The following is an 18207-nucleotide window of genomic DNA, read 5'->3' as shown; positions in this document are numbered from 1 at the left end:
CATAAATCCTTAACTTTTCGAAGAAACTTGAAGAGATCAAAAAGTTAGTAAATGAATGGGGTTTTTTAGACATATTTTTTAAAAGGAAAAAATTTTATCGAAAAAAAAATTATAAGAAAAAATGTCATAGGGGTTGATTATTTCAACCCCTTACAAAAATAGTTCAGGGTTGAAAAAAATTCAAAAAGTGTAGTTTTATTGACAGATAATGTTCACCAAGTTTGGTTTCTTTAGCTTGATGTACGTGGAAGATAAAAAAGAAAAACAATTTTTTTTTGTAATTTTAGGAGGGGCGTAACTTTTCAGGGGAGGGTTTTTTCAAAAAATTTTATACCAAAGACCCCTATTAATTTTCATCGGAGAATCGCCCCTTGAATTTTTTCGGGGTTATTTAGATACACCCTGTATAATTCTTGTATATCAATCATATTATATACGATTATAATTTGAAACCACTGGACTCCTTGAAAAATATTTACTCTAGTTAACTCATTAATTTGTCATTAAAATTATATTAACTTCCCTCTCCCACACAGGAAATAATGTTCTAATGAAGTGAAATACCTTTTTTTTAATCTAACTTCAAGGGAAAGGCTGACCAAACTCATAAAATAGTAGATTTGTTAAGATTAGAATTGTAAGAGTAATATGAAGCTGCAAGTAATTCTGCATTCGTTATTATTTTTAAACATATATCAGACAAAAAACGTTAAATCAAAAAAATTGCTGCCTTTATCTCAAGATGAAACAATGTCCACAGTGTCTTTAGGTCAGTGCGTCACTGAATTATCAAAAATTTATTTCATAAGTGATTCTAGACTACTCGCCATAACTACATCTTTTGATGACCCTGCAGATGTCATATTTAAACTGATAGAAGTTAAAGGTTATTGGAGTTTAATGATAAGTCATCTAAGAACTACTAATTACTCATCTGAACGTTTTACAAGAGCAAACAACTATTTAATTTACTTCAAAAATGTCAATGAACTTATCCCTGTCCTTCGTGCCTTAAGAAAAGTCATGTCCAAAAACTACTACACGAAACTCATGATTATTTCGACAACTGTGTTTAGAAATCCTCAAGAAGTTGCTTCCGATGTAATCGATCTTTTAGAAGCAGAAGAAGTTACTAAGGCATTAATACTTTTGACGGGAGAGCACAACTCGTCAAAATATGCAGTTCATCGTTGGCATTCTTACTCGAAACTAACTTCCAGCCATAACGATCAACCAATTGGCATTTGTTCGTTTGGAAAATTGGATCAGCATGGAAATGAAATCAATGGAACTGTCACGAAATGCAAAACAGATTGTGACATCAAAGTGTATTATAAAATACACCCTCCCTACGTTGTGAACCCAGAAATAGGGTACCAATCCTCGAACTACTTCAAGAATCAAGGATTTGAAATAAATCTGTTGAATATGATAGCCCGTCACCTTAACCTTAGCGTTCAATATTTCGAATCGAAAGAATTCTGGGGCGATGTATACGGGAATGGTACCGTTACTGGTGACTTGAGATTGCTATTGAACAAATCAGCCGATGTTTTACTGGGCAGTTATTCAAAAACAGAACTGAGAGAAAAATATTTTGATTTAACTATTCCCTACGTACACGAATATATGATTTGGTGTGTACCTCACACGCCTTTGTTCCAATTTCGGAGCTTGGTCAATATATTCACCTTTAAGACATGGATTTTAATTAGTCTAATATACCTTTTAGTGTCTATTTGCATATGGATCATAAGTCTGCTCAGTAAGACTGAGGACGTTTCTTACAAAAGCTTCAGCTCTGTCCTTTTTAACGACTTAGTTATATTTTTGAGTACGCCTATAAGCATACTTCCAAAAAGTACTCAGATTCGCTACCTGATGGCGTTATTAATTTTATTTGTGTTAATGACGGCCTCAGTGTACACCAGCTACCTCACAAGCATCATTTCATCCCCTAGATTTGTGCAAAAGTATAATTCGATGGGAGATATATACCACTACAACCTCTCGACTTATATGATACCTAATTCTATAAGTCGCTTTACTGACGACTTTGATGAGGTAAATGATATACCGGTATCTTTGATTAAAAAGAAATGGATAAATTGTTATAATTCCACCCGGTGCCTAGAAGAAGTCGCAACTTCAGAGACATATGCCTTTTGTATCTTGAAATTAAACAAAGATTACTTGATCAGAACCAGGGAGCTTCGAATTTATTGTATGAATGAAAATATCGTAATTTTCTACATGAATATGGTTATGAGAAAGGGTTTTCCCCATGGAGAATTATTCAATGTCATGATAAATCGTATCATTTCAGCTGGGTTTTTGAGAAAGTGGACAAAAGATTTTTTAGAGATAAAGCCTAAATGGAACTATTTCAAGTCTGATAAATTCAGCATCACCTTCACACACCTAAAACCTTTTTTCAAAATATATTTAACTTGCAACTTTTTCGCATTTATTGTATTCTTATGCGAAGTTTTGGTTTAAGGTCTTAGATCGGAATAAAATGTAACAATACCTATTCATTTGAAGCACAAGTAGGTAGCGTAATTATCATAAAATTTGAAAAACTTTGTATAAAATGTGTGTAGATGTGTACGTATAAATGTAAACACAAATTCAGCAGTTCTGTTCAGCAATTAGAAGAAAATATAAGTTACAACAAGCCACATTCCTATTTAGGAATCATAGACACAAAAGTGTGATAGTAAAATGTGAAATAGAGAAGAACAATGGGCCTAGAATGGACCCCTGTAGAACTCCAAAATCAAGCACATATAATTAGAACACTGATGATTATACATAACAGACTGTCATCTGTCCATAAGACAATTGTCAGTTCAGGAAACTGATTCGTTGTGAAACCAGTACTACGAAGTAGGCGATGATTAATTCGATCAAAAGCTTTTATAAGGTACTAATATAGGTACGTTATGGGTAAATGTAGTGCACATATCTTACATCTAACAATAAAAAATGTTTTGACCGGTTTTTATTCAAATATAAATTAGTTGCTATAAAGTAATCTTATTAATCTGATTGAAATAAAATATAACTAGAAATATCACAAACATCAACAGTATGCATAATTTCTAAGAACATTGTTCCTATACATATTTCTTATAAATATATACTTACATTAATTTTCTTTTATTTCCTATGTTCCTGCAAAAACGCATTCGTTGATCACAATCCGGGGGTAAGATCTGTTGAACTGGTTGCAAATGATAGGGGTGCAACAGCTGGCGCCTTAAGATGCGATGTACAGTACGAGATGAGGTTCATTCTTGTTGTGCGAGTCGTCGAGTACTAATTGTCACTCTTCGTCAACATTTTCCAACACTTCATCTTCAACATTAAGGTTCACTTGCTGAGCACGTCCTTTTTCTCGAGGAATAACACTTCCCGTATCTCGCAGCCGCTGAACGCTCTGTAGGAATGTATTTGCACATGGGGGGTGACGTTGTGGCCATCGTTCCCGTTCACCATACACTAACACCATACCGACACGTTCGGAAATAGTAAATGCATTATTTTCTCCATTTATTGTAAGACTAGTTTGTGTACAAACTAAAAAATTAAGCGAAATGAGAATTTCGTTTTTAATGTAATCACTATCGTGGAATTATAAAATAAAAGCTTTTGTCTGGAATCTTTCACTTTTTAACACTGATAGGTCGATGGACGATGCTTAAATATTTAATAATTAAGTGAATAATGAATTCAATACAAATACAAAATCAGTTGACTGCACAAATTTTTTGACAATGTAACCTAACTTTCTTTTAGTATTACTAGTATTAGATTATACCGATTTAAATTATAAGGTTGCATCTCGGGTCGCATAAAACATTTCCAAAGTTTTTAATAAATAAGACAGTGTCGGCCTTCATTTTCGTTGAATAAATGAACTTTGCAAAAAAAAGCGTAGATAGAACTTTTACTGTAGTTTAATTTTTATAGATTATACACGCCACACCCTGTATAGCTCAATAGACAGGTTAATATTTAAATCTATCTGCTTTTTCTTGAAAAAGCAATGTTGTAGGTATTCTTTATTTAATTCTCTTTAGATTTTTCGTCGTAAAAGAAAGACTAAACTACTCAAGAAAAGAATAACGCATTGAAGAAGGAAAAAAAGAAATGAAAAAATTAATGATCTCAATTCAATATCAAAACTGAAAAAAATAGATATTCCTAAAAATATTTTCTATGTATTATACGCAACTGGAAAACAAAAGACAATTTGCAATAATGCATGCCAAGAATGTATTCTTAAAATAGTGTTTTAATAATTTCATCTGAAGTTGGCAAAATGACTTTTTTTTCAACAGAAGAAAGTAAAAAATTTAAAATTTGTGACTCCTAATATCTTCAAATGTATGAAAATAAATTGCAAAAATTATAAAATCCTTGTGCTGTGTTGTCTTAATTGGATGAATTATAGTCCGCAGAGAAGTTGTTTCACACAATATCATTTGTTAAAAATTTAAGTTTAAATTTTTTCTGAATGTATCGGTACTGAGTTTTTTACTTTTTTTACATTCAATTAATATTGAGCTTTTTTTCTATTTAAGATTTTTTTACTCTTTCTAATGTTATATTTTTATTTATACGTATTGTGTCGGTATGACTATATTATTATTAACGGCTTGTTTGTGTTTTCTATTTATGTAATACACTTTTACAAGAGACTTTATATATTTCACATTAGACAAAGTTCAGAATACAATACAGAATTTTCATTTCCATTTTGTAGGTAAAACAATCATATTAGGTATTCATTTGTCAATCTTACAAATACATTACACAATTAGTTGTTTAGGGGCTTTCGATAACAAGTCTGTAATTTGGAATATACACAGATTGACTTAAAAAATTATTGACGCTCCATTATAGTGTCGTTAAAGGCATATTAGCTGCTTCTAAAATAGCTCACAATTTCGTAGTTTAATTAATTCAAATAAGAAGCATAATCGACGAGAAAATATCCTTATCCTTGGTAAAAGGACGTGTTAAATATTTGCCTAGATATGAGGGTACAACCGTTATTGTGTATATCAATATTTCTGAGCATCTATCAGAGATACATCATTGAATCAAAATTGCAACCTTTGTCCGCAAATGGAATAACATCCGCAACATCGTTAGGTCAGTGCATAAATGAAATATCAAGGTATTACTATATGAATGATTCGAAAATAATTGCTGTAACTTCATCATTGGAAGACTACCCAGAAATAATATTTAAGTTAGTTGAAACCGACAGCAATTGGAGCATAAAAGTAATTCACTTGAAGAACACCAACTATTTACGAGAACACCTTTCAAAAGTAAATAATTATTTAATATATATCGAACATCCTAATGATCTTGTACCTATCCTTAACGACTTAAAAAATGTTATGTCCCAAAGTTACCGCACAAAACTCATTGTAGTTTCGACAACCATATTTAAAAACCCTCAAGGTGTCGCATCTGATATTATCAATATTCTCGAGCGTGAAAAAGTAACAAAGGCGATAATATTCTTGACCAGTGAAAGCAACTCTACGCGGTATGCAGTTCATTTTTGGTACTCTTATACAAAATTGACTAACCGTTACACAGAAAAACCAGTAAACTATTGTTACTTTGGAGCATTGATGAGACATGGCAAAAGAGGTGAAGTCGTCAAAAAATGCAAGAGAAACTGCGAAATCAAGGTTTATTACGAAATCCATCCTCCCTATGTCGTCGACGCGAAAATTAAATTCCAGTCGACGAACTATTTCACAACCCAAGGATTTGAAATAAATCTACTGAACATGATAGCAAATCACTTGAACCTTAGCATTGAGTATTTGAAATCCGGAAACCTATGGGGAGATATTTACGACAATGGGACAGTAACTTCTGATTTCAGGTTTCTGTTAAATAAGTCAGCTGATATTTTAGTGGGTAGTTACACGAAGAATGAACGCAGGGAAAAACATTTTGATTTAAGTATCCCCTATATATACGAATACATGGTATGGTGTGTTCCTCACGTGCCTGTAGTCCGATTTCGAAGTTTGGGCGATATATTCACATTCGAGATATGGATCTTTGTTATTTTGGCATATGTTTCAGTGGCTGGTTGTACGTGGCTCCTAAGTATGTCTTCCAAGAAAGAACATGCTTCGTATCAAAGATTAGGATCTGTCTTATTTAATGATTTTGGTGTTTTGTTGGGTATATCGGTGAATGTTTTACCTAGGACTGTAAAAATTCGACAAATAATGGCGTCTTTTACTCTGTTTGCCTTTATGGTTACGTTGCTCTATACAAGTTACCTCACCAGTATAATATCAGCTCCTAAATACATACAAAAGTATAACACCATGAAGGACATATACGAAAATAACTTATCCACTTTTCTGATATACAACTCTGTTGTTGTCTTCACTGACGATACTGACGAAGTATATGGGGTTCCCGTACCACTGATCAGGCAAAAGCAAGTGAATTGCAATAACTCTACGCAATGTCTTGAAAAGGTTGCCTCATCGAATAATTACGCTTTTTGCATTACAGAATTACACAAAAATTACTTGATTAGAAACAGACATTTTTTGGTGCATTGCATGGATCAGAAAATCGTAACTTTCTACATTAACATGATTATGAGGAGGGGCTTTCCCCACAGGCAATTCTTCAACATTGTTTTGAATCGTATTATTTCCTCAGGGTTTTTGTCCAAGTGGAAAAACGATTTGCTGCGTCCAAAATATAGAGAAGACTTTGAGGCTGACGAGTCTGACATAAGGTTCAAGCACCTCAAGCCCTTGTTCAAAATTTTCCTGATGTGTACATCTTTTGCATTTATAGTTTTTCTGATGGAACTATTATTTTAAGGGAAACACTCTGGATTATATCATGGGTTTTTAGATTAGAATGGTTGATGTGTCTACATGTTGACAAAGCAGAAGTAGACTATTGATTATAGGATTTTAAAAGTAACTAAGACTTTCCAGATATTTCATTACATGAATCGTTCAAACGGTCATTTTAGATGAAAAACCACGGAGTGCTATTAAATTAGAGGATGAAAATTGGAGATAGGGGTGAAAATGCACCCCTTTCAGTTTTTTAATTGTAGCTCGAAAACGAAGCAAAATTTCGCTATAGTTCATAGGAAAAATTATTTGAATTTCCCATTGAAATGGTTTCTTTAAAAAATGTAAAAGGAACATTTTATGTATAAAATCGTTAATAAACAATTTGAAAAAATCAAAAAATTCGATTTATTATTTTTTTTTACTTTTTTGCCTCTAGTTTTTTTTTGAATAAAGATAGGTATTGGCATTGCTTCATAGAAAAAAAAGTAGATGAAATTTCCTTCAAAATAAGATGTTGTAAAGTATTTTTAGATGAAAATTGACTTATATATGGCCGCTCAAACTTACAGTTATAGTCTGTTTAGAAATGAAAGAGAGTAATAAAAGCACATTATGTATGCAAATAGTAAATAAATGTAGTACTGGTGCTTATATTCAATATTTTTATATTATGTATTTTCCGTATAGATGAGGTCTACTTTTAGCAAAACTTTGTGCGATCGGACTGTACTAAATTGTAGCAGGTAGCTAAAATTTATTCCCCGACAATCCGTCTTTGTCTATGCCGCTTCAATTTCTCGGTCCATTTCTCTTATAAGTAAACAATATAAAAACATCATTTCAAAACATGAGGCTACTTTAAGCATCATAACCGGGTTAAGAGGGTTTTTAGTAATTCAAATAAAATTATTCAATATTATTATCAAAATATTTATTTAAATTTAATGAATAGACTTTTATTCCACACAAAAATATATGTATTTTGAAAATTCAAATTATGGTGAGTAAATGTAGTGTTGTATAAATGTACAATAAAGAAAATAAAAAAGTAGGTATATTAAAATTCATCCTCTGAATATTCTGATGAATTATCTTCGTCTCCTAGATTGATAACGATAGGTTCCACAGTAACGTCAATTAAATTATCGAGTTCCCACATTTTCTCCTCTTCTTTTTGTACATGATGTATACATCTTTGCCAGTTATCTGCAGTTACTCGTTCCAAGGAATTTTTTAACAAAATTTTCACGTCACTTAATTTAAACGTCGTATTATTTCGCGCTACATCTCCTTTTACCTGCGCCCAGACTAATTCGATTGGGTTAAGTTCACAGTGATAAGGTGGTAACCGTAGTACCGTTATTTGGCGATTTGTTGCCATTTCATCGATAACATATTTTTTCTGATCTTTATTAAGATTGACAAGTGTCAAAAGTTCCTTTTTCACCATATTTGTTTCAAAAGAAATGTTTTTTCCGGATAACCATTGAATTATATCGGCTTTCCTCCAAGCAGTCGTAGGCGTCCGCTCGGTCTGCCGTGAATGGTAACTGGCATTATCCATGACAATTACAGACCCCGGAGGAATAAGATCCAACATCTGTGTAAAATACTCTTCGAAAACATCTGCGTTCATGTCTTCGTGATAGTCACCTGTATTTTTAGATTCAAATAAAAGTAAACCGCCATCTACAAAACCACTGGCACTACCTATATGTGTCACTATTAATCTTCGCCCTTTACCTGAAGGTGCCTTGAACCCTGTTGAAAGTCCATCCAAAAATGCTTGTCGAAAACTTTTTACATTTTTATCTTGCCATACTTTTGTTACAGTATATCCCTCGTTGACCCAAGTTTCGTCTAGATAATAAATATTCCTCCCTTCGTCACGGAATTTTCTAATTGATCTTAAGTAGGATCTTCGCCAACAAATAATTTCATCTTTATCGATAAGAACTGACTTCCTGTTCTGCTTTTCCCAGCAAAAATTCAACTCTCGTAAGACGGCCCATAATTTGCTTCTACTGATTTTTGGCAAATCGTTGTCCTCTGAAAGTTCACTTAAAATTTTGTTTAGCGTTGGTATTTCTTTTTTAAAATAAAATGAGTGTACTTTAGTCACTAAACACAAGTCGAATTTTACTCTACTGCACTAGCACGTCTTCGTATATTCAGCTCTAAGACTGGATTGATCTGTCACAATACATTGGCTCCTGCCCTATGATGTATCCAGTGAATATATTAATGTACCTACACCCATTACCTGTTAGCATTAGTGTTACCCGATAATTACCTGAAACGAAATATTAGCACGCCCATGGCCGGTTCTTATCTCGGGGTTTTATTACTCTCTTTCATTTCCAAACAGAGTATAGCTAATTTTTCGATTTTCGTCGCATTTACCCTTATACGTTTTAATTCTCATTTTATGCAAAAAATGAAGGAAATAAGACGTTCAAGGATTTTCATCACATGACTTGTTCGAAGAGCCACTAAAAATGAAAAGAACCCGCGGGGTGCTATTAAATTAGAGGCCTAAAATTGAAGATAGGGGTGAAAATGCGCTTTTGCAGTTTTTTAAATATAGCACGAAAACGAAGCAAAATTTCGGTACAGTTCATAGGAACAATTTTGTAGACAATTGAATTTCCCATCGAAATGGCTTATTTAAAAAATTTAAAAGAAATATTTTATGCAAAAATCGTTAATAAACGATTTTAAAAAAGCAAAAAATTAGATTTTTTGAATTAGGCAATGAAATTTGCTGTATAAAAAAACTAGATGAGATTGCCTTCAAAATGAGGTGTTTTCAAAAGTTTTTGGACTAATATTGACTGAATAATAACCGGTTAAACTTAAATATATATTTAGATTATCGTTGTTTTTAGCATAATAATGATTATCATTCTTATTATTTTTACAACAAATTGGTTCTTTATTTAATAAAAAATTATTTCAAAAGTTTTATTTGTTAATAATAAATAAAGATTTTACAACTTACAGTTAAAAAAGTAAAAAAAAAATCAAAAAATCTTATTTTATACTTTTCTTAAAATTGTTTATTAACGATTGTTTGCATAAAATTTATTTTTTAATTTTTTAAATAAGCCATTTTGATGGGAAATTCAATTATCTATAAAATTTTTCCTACGAACAATACTTCGTTTTCGTGCTATATTTAAAAAACTGTAAAAGTGCATTTTCACTCCTATCTTCAATTTTAATCCTCTAATTTAATGGCACCAAGCAGTTTTTCATTTTTAATAACCCTTCGAACAAGTCATGTGATGAATATCTTTGAAAGTCTTATTTCCTTCCTGTTTTGGAAAAATGAGAATTAAAACGTATAAGGGTAAACGCGAAGAAAATCGAAAAATTGGCTAATTGTAAGTTGGAGCGGCCATATATCCAAGTCAATTTTCATCCAAAAATACTTTACAACCTTTTATTTTAAATAAAATTTTATCTACTTTTTTTCTATGAAGCAATGCCTATACCTATTTTAACTGAAAAAAAAAACTAGAGGCAAGAAAGTAAAAAAAAATAAAAAAATCGCTTTTTTTTCTAATTGTTTATTAACGATTTTTTGCATAAATTTTTTCTTCTAAATTTTTTAAATAAGCCATTTCGATGGGAAATTCAATTCTCTATAAAATTTTTCCTGTCAACATAGTGAAATTTTGCTTCGTTTCGAGCTACAATTAAAAAACTGTAAGGGGTGTATTTTCACCCCTATCTCCAATTTCCACCCTCTAATTTAATAGCACTCCGCGGCTTTTTCATCTAAAATGATACTTTGAACAATTCATGCAATAAAATTGCTTGAACGTCATACATAGTTCCTTTTAACCCTGTTTTTTATATAATAAATAGCCTAAATATACACTCGTAGAAAATAATTTTAACTTTATAATAATGCTTGAGAACATGTGATGACTAAATAACTAAATTTACCCTCTGAGCTACGAACAACGACGAAGTGCTATGATGATGCACATCATAAGCATAATTGTTAAGTTGCAGACATAAATCATTATATTTGCTGATGCGTTTTGTGTGTACAGTTTTGGTTATCATGCAATACTATGCTAATTCAATAATTCATTTGATAAGGTTTTTTAGAAAATATTTCTTGAATTTGCTTAATAATGTAATGTGTCGTTATTTCAATTGTCTAAATATTTTGTACTTGAAATAAAATTAAAATATTAAATATGCTCTTGTTCTAAATGTAGTTGATTTATCTCAATTTCTGATTCACTAGTTTGGTCAGATAAAATTTGGTTTAGAATAACATCGAATGCGTTAAAATATCGCAGACAAAAATGATAGTATCGACGTTATAATGCGATTATAATTTATAAGCACATAGATTCATAGTTATAGAGCTCCCTCAAAAGAAATAACCGATAATATATTCCGTATACAGCACAACCTACCCATTTCTTTGTCAAGAATTATTTGTCACAAAGAAAATATTCTATTCAATAAATAATTCAGCATTAAGAAATTTATTTTTTCCTCCACATTACTTCGATAAATTCAACGTCTCACTTATCAGTCGTAAAACAGAATTATTGCAAAATGTACCTTAGAAAACATCTCAAACTACTGTTTTTTCTGACACTTGCCCTCTTTAATCAAGCCATCTCTGGTAAGATGAAACTTGAACCCGCATTCCAAAAAAATATAAGATCCGTTGTTTCTTTAAGTCAATGCGTAACACAAGTAAGTAGACTCTACTTTAATGATGTTGTGACCATTAACAGTCTCTACAGTAACCACTCACCGTTAGATTTAGCGCTCAAAGAGACCATGATTAAGATGCTTGAAATGAAAAATTTGCAATCACTGGTAATAAAACAATATAAGAAGAATTCTTCGTCAGTAAGAGTTGCTGATGGTGGCAGTTACATAGTACATGTAACGAATCAAACGGAAATCTCTCTGATTTTTCGGATTCTGAAAGATCTCTCAAATCGTCGAGCGAATCTCCTAATAACGTCAGCGTCAATTTTTTCAAATCCACGAAATTTCACGGGTAAAATCCTTGAAATATTTGGAAAAGGAAATGTAGTAAGAGGGATGATTTTACTTGCAGATAAAGAAAGTTCTGTAAAATACAAAATGCACTCTTGGTCTCTTTACGAATCAGCTTCTCGTCAAAAAAACCTCTGTTCCTTTGGAAGATTTCGCAAGAACAATACCGTTTCGAGATCCTTGCGAAAATGTGCTAATTTTTGCAACGTAAGTGTTATTTACCAGAAAAATCCACCTTATGTCATGAATGCGGAGATGGGTTTCCAGCCATCCAACTACTACCTCAGCCAGGGGACTGACATTAACCTGTTGAATTTAATAGCGGCCCATTTCAACTTTAACATGCAATATAAAGAGACCAAGTCGTATTGGGGAGATATTTACGAAAACGGAACAGCAGTTGGAGACATGATACTGCTCCTTAATAACTCGGTTGATATTTTGGTGGGTGGTTACACCAAAACGTTGCAAAGATACAAACATTTCGATCTCAGTAACGAATACACCTATGAATCTCTGTTATGGTGCACGTACAGCATACCCGTTATAAAAAGGTCACCAAATATGATTAACATATTTTCGTTTGAAACGTGGACTCTGATTTTTTTCGTGTATTTCTTAGTCTCCATCAGCACTTGGGTTTTCGGTCGTTACAGCAAGGACGAAAGTAAATGTTACAAAGAATTATCGACTGTATTTCTCTATAACTTTGTGGTACTGCTTGGTGTCATACTGCATTCTTTGCCTAAAACTTTTAAAGTTCGGTACATAATGGCTTTATTCATCATATTTGAGTACGAAGTAATGATACTATATACCAGCTACCTTACAAGCATTGTTTCGAGCCCTCGATACGTACAGAAATATAGCTCTTTAAGGGATATCTACAACGATAACTTAACAACTCTTTTGGTGCCTCCAGTCTCAATTTATATTTACAACGACAGCGAAACTTTGGAAGATGTTCCTGTGACTCTTATTAAACAAAGATGGCATGATTGTTTCAACAGTTCCTGGTGTCTAGAAAAAATAGCAGCCTCAAAAAGGCACGCCTACTGCTCGCCCAAGTTTCGTATGCAATTCGCTCTTTTACAAAAGAAATACAATGTCCACTGCATTGAAAAAGACTTTGGCGTTTTCCCAGTCAATATGATAATGAGGAAAGGTTTCCCTCATTACGCTGAGTTTAATAGGGTACTGAATCGAATTTTAGGTGCAGGGTTCATCTTAAAATGGCAGAATGACATTATGAAAAGCAAACATCAGTTGAGCGATCCAGGCGTTGATGATTTTAGCGATTTCAGTATAAGGCTAAAACACTTATTGCCCATTTGTAAGGCTTTCTTGTTTTTTAATACTATTTCGTTCGTGGTTTTCCTTTGCGAAACTGTAATTCACAACAGAATAATATTTAGTAATATGTTCCGTAGCAAATAATTATTGGGAGAAGCGTATATGTATTTTGAACCTTTAATGTTTATAGTGTTAGTTTGGGATATAATATATAGCCTGAATAAATTATTACAAGCTACGTGACCAGTTTGGAATAGTAATTTTATTTCCTTCGCATAACTTTTAGGAATTTTTAGTTGACGATGCCAATCGTGCAATGTTGGTTGCGTGAGCCATACGGCGGTCACATGGCTTTTAATTATTTATGAAGATTCTGTACTATGTACCTTTATTTATTTACTAATATTGTTAAGTGTGTAATTTTTTCATGTGAAATGTAATAAACTGTGTTCCATAGAATTAAATCTGATTCCGCTTTATCCATATGACTAATTTATTTTTTATTACAAATAAGATCCACTTCTTATTTGTGGAAGGGCGAAATGGGCGGTGACTATTAGACGCCTTCATTCTAGCCATCTCTCTCTATCGCACGGATTTCTCTGACTTACTTTATCGCTCTCACCTAACGGCCGATGAACCATGGGGACATTCCGACCCTGTATATAAAAACAGGTCAGCAAAGAACTCATCAAAATTGTAAAACGCTTTTCTCTTAAGATATTTTCTAATTCTGGCCTTAAAACAGTCTGAATTTAGTGATCGAATCTCAGATGGAAGTCTATTGAAGAATCTAATGCCAAAATAATTTGTGCCATTTCTGGATTTCGCTAATCTATGAAATTTTGGCCTAATATTGTGTCATTCTCTTGTATGGTGGAAATGAAAATTTTCTTGTCGAACAAATCCATTTTGATTATTTTTTATATAATTCAAACTGACGGCATTGTAAGAATATTTAGCAGTTTGAAGTGCTCCCGACAATCATCTCTGTATTTTATTCCAGCCACAATTCTAACACATTTACGTTATAAACCAAAAATTTTACCACTGCGAGACGAATGACCCCAGTTCAAAATTGCATAAGTCATGGTGGCATGAAAGTACCATAATATGCAGACATGAGTTAGATACCACACGATCCAAATTACGCAGTAAGAAAGTATTCTTAGACAATCGTGCGGATAAATCATTGACATGTTCTTCCCAACTCAATTTAGTGTCAAGGTGAACTCCAAGAAATTTAATGCTATTTGAGTTAGTACAAGTATTGATATGGCGAAGCGTAAAAAGCAAAGATTGAGTTTTGTCGACATTTAAGTTCAATCTGTTAGCAACAAACCAGTTCTTTATCAGCGGCAGCGTTCCACTTGATCCTCTGTCAGTTTAATTCAGTTATTATTTGACTTTAAAGCGGTAGTATCATCGGCAAATAAAATAAAATCAGAAGTTATATCACAATTTGGGAAATCATTGATATAAATAAGAAATAGAATAGGGCCCAATACTGAGCTTTGGGGAACTCCATGAACTATTTCTGTTAGGTGTGAGGAGCAAGAACTATAAAAAAACCTACCGAGTTCTATTCGATAGATAAGACACGCTATTATCATCAAAATTGTAAAATTTTAGTTTATCAATCTCACCAAATTGCAAGTTTAATGCACTCTACTCCCTAGAAAATAATCAGATTTCCCTATGGCTCGTTGTGTGGATTTTGTGTTATATTTTGCTCAATAAATGTCAAACTTGGATATTTTGTCGTTTTTTTATCCTCGTAGCAGCCAAGGAAATAATACTTTAGTTACTAATTTTTTTTCACTATTTTAAAGGTAAACATGACAATATCTTCCTTACTCTTAGAGACAGGCCCATCAAACTTTACATCATTGTAATCGTAAGAAAATAATCCGCCTTTTCATTGTGCAACAAAAGTTCGATCGCAGCCGCTGGGCGCAGGTGTGGTCCGATCGGAGTTATTTTGGTGTCGTTGTTAATTTATAATTAATTTATATTTATAATTTAACAATATGTGTTATCCAACTCTCTTCCACGTAAACAAGGAGGGAAATATCTAAATATCAATATTTTTATTTTTAATTATTATGTTTATTTGCATTACATATAGAACGTGTACATTTTGCTTAATTGAAACACAACACACTAATCCTCAGTACATAACAAGTAGGTATTATTTGTGTGAAGAAAAAATATATGTATTTATTATCCATTATTTGCTGTATTTTCAATGCTCTTTTGGAAAGTAAACATTTACCCACATAAAATATTACTGGCAACATCAGTCAAATGCTGACAGCGTGTATTTTCATAAAAATAATAACTATAAAGTATTTTTTCTAAATGCAAACTTTACTGTGGATAAAATGAAAAGGTTACTAAAAACTCCCCTTGAATAAAAGTAATTTCCATAGAGACGAGACAAACAGAAACTACACCTATTAAACTAGTTTTATATTTCATTGTTTACTTACGGGCACTTAAATAATAAAATTCAAATTGGTGTAGGTGTATTTAAAAATTTTCAACCCCAACGCTACACAATTACTTAAAATTAAATTGTAATATAACGATCATATAGGTGGTGGTAGTGCTGATAAGTGAAAGTAGCAAAGACCGTTTTATTTCAAAAAAATTTGCTGCCATGAAAGTGGGATTCTTGTTTTGAATTAGGTCCTGTAACCTGTTCAGTTCATCCCTTTCCTTGGGAAGCAACGAATAGGCTTCTTGTAGGTTGTAACAAACTTTTAACAGCTTAACCGCCTCGTGGGAGGTTGCCTCGCAGCAAAAAACTATGGAAACGGGTCCAAACTGAAATAAATGCAACAAGTTTTTTATTACAGGGTATGCCATTGTACGGATTGTTCAATATTTCCTGTCTAACCCATGATTTTTTTAATAGAAAAGTGTATTTGTTAATTCATATTTGAATCCAACCACTTTTCCAAGGCTTAGAATATACAGGGTGGTCCACCTAAAATCCATTTGAAAAAAAAAGTTTTTTTACTCGTAAGATTATTAAATGTAGGTCTCATTATTCCCGAGTCTGAATAACGTACACGTTTTGCTCACAGAAGATAGAGTAATTTATATCAAAACCAACTATGACAACTGCAGGTTACTAACTCCTACGATTTAGACGCTATCTAGCCTCATTTAGGGAGTTGAAATCGTGATTTTTATCAATACAAAAACAACTGATTTTCTCGAAAACGGTAAGTTTTAAACACCATGTACATTTAATAAACTCTACCTAATATTAACCAAGGAATTCAAAAACGCAATAATATACAGGATGTTCCATTTAAAATAACAAAGTTATGTATCGTTCACGTGAAATGGAACACCCTGTAAACCTAAAAAATATTTTCTTTACATTGCCCCGCCCACATGATTTCAGACAACTTTTATTGAAACCATTTTTTTATAAATTTTACAGTTACAGAGGTACAGAAGAATCCCTCTTAGGTGCAACACCTTGTAGATGCGTATTATACAGGGTGATGTAGGAAGAATCGCACCAAACACCAATATTCAAATTTTAAAAATTTGTAATTACATTTAACTTTTTTTAAAACAAATGAAAATCGCATAACATTTACATTTTATTATTATTTTGACCTGACGATTATTCCTGGAGATTGGTGCCATCCTCCCGACTCGCCCTTTACCAAGATAAGAATTTCTCTATTTGCATCTAAGAGCGAAAATATGGTACGAACACAGGAGGTACTTACCAGTGAAATTATTACGAGACAAAAATTTAACAAAATGATTTCCCCCTTTACATGGTTCCTGCTACCCATCAGACCATCTATACCATGTTCGGTGAGTGCAGCCAAAGAGAGCAGAACGCGTGCAAGTATCTCGACGAAGATCAATAACAAAGGCCAACCGAAAATCTTATTCCAAATTTCCACTACCATTACTGTCTCAGTGTATTCCCTTTTAACGTCACGAATTCTATTAAAGGTGTTCTTCTTAATCACAGTGCTTCTGTTAATGTCAACAAGGATTTTATTGATTTGTTTGTATTTATTTCTAAGTAAATCAACTATGTTGTACATTAAACTTGTCGAAATTACCCTGTCGTAATATAATATCAGGAAAGTGAGATAGTATTCAGATTTTAGACCCCAACGTATACAAGCATAGACTGCCATAGTTAAAGAAATGATGCTTCCAATGGCATTAATAGCGAAGGGGACTACATGGAAATGTTTTCTTGCGGGTTGACAGTCTAGATGAAACAATAATTTCAATATTCGTTCCCATGATTCCATGTTCCAAAATACGGTTCCCAGGGTCGTTATAACAAAAAAAATCAATCCTATAGCATCTACCAGTGAAAACAATGGTTCCGTTATGTCAGATTTAAATAGCACTAAATCTTGATGATGATTAAGGAGAGCAGTTATTCCTTCTGCTGTCAATATTATAGTTAAAAGCAAACCATAGATCTTAAACAACCTTTGACGAATCAATCTCTGTATGTTGTAATCGTAAATAGGCATTAAGCCAAAAACGTTGGCTAACTTAGCTATGAATTGTACGAACTTAAAATGTGCCATCATATAATATTTCACTTGTAACTGCGTCTTTACCACAACAATATATATTACTAAATACCTATATTTGTTCTGCTGAACTCGATAGTTCATTAAGTAGATCGAATGTCATTTAGTATCTTGTATCAGCTATCTATATAAAACGAAGCGTACTTGCTGTAAATGGAAGAATTAATTTACGAGTATACATGTTAGTAATATATAGGTCCTTTTAAAATAATTACAGTAAGATATACAAGGTGTTTTTGAAGGCTATCAATTATACGAAACTTTGAAGTGTTTGGAAACTTGTATGCCAATCAATAGGGGTTTTGTTTGTGACAGAAATACTAGTACTATAAACAGGGTGTTAAAAAAAGAGTGTAAAATATTTCAGGAGGTAATAGTATGAACCAAAATAAGCAGAAAAGTCTTAA

General features: G+C 32.5%; 1 protein-coding gene across 1 annotated transcript; it reads right to left on the bottom strand.

Annotated features, from left to right (window-relative positions):
- Positions 1 to 14777: 14777 nt before the first annotated feature.
- On the bottom strand, positions 14778 to 17386 carry LOC111692101. The gene is made up of 3 exons (XM_023455828.1): positions 17012 to 17386; positions 15772 to 16034; positions 14778 to 14808 (listed from the first exon to the last, which is right to left on the bottom strand). The coding sequence occupies exons 1-3, from the start codon at positions 17384 to 17386 to the stop codon at positions 14778 to 14780; spliced, it is 669 nt and encodes a 222-aa protein (XP_023311596.1).
- Between the last annotated feature and the right edge of the window lie 821 nt (positions 17387 to 18207).

Source organism: Anoplophora glabripennis, unplaced genomic scaffold (assembly GCF_000390285.2).
Source record: "Anoplophora glabripennis isolate ALB-LARVAE unplaced genomic scaffold, Agla_2.0 scaffold1, whole genome shotgun sequence".
Taxonomy (NCBI): Eukaryota; Metazoa; Arthropoda; class Insecta; order Coleoptera; family Cerambycidae; genus Anoplophora; species Anoplophora glabripennis.
Note: the sequence above shows the minus strand (reverse complement) of the source record. Positions and strands in the feature narration are given on the sequence as shown.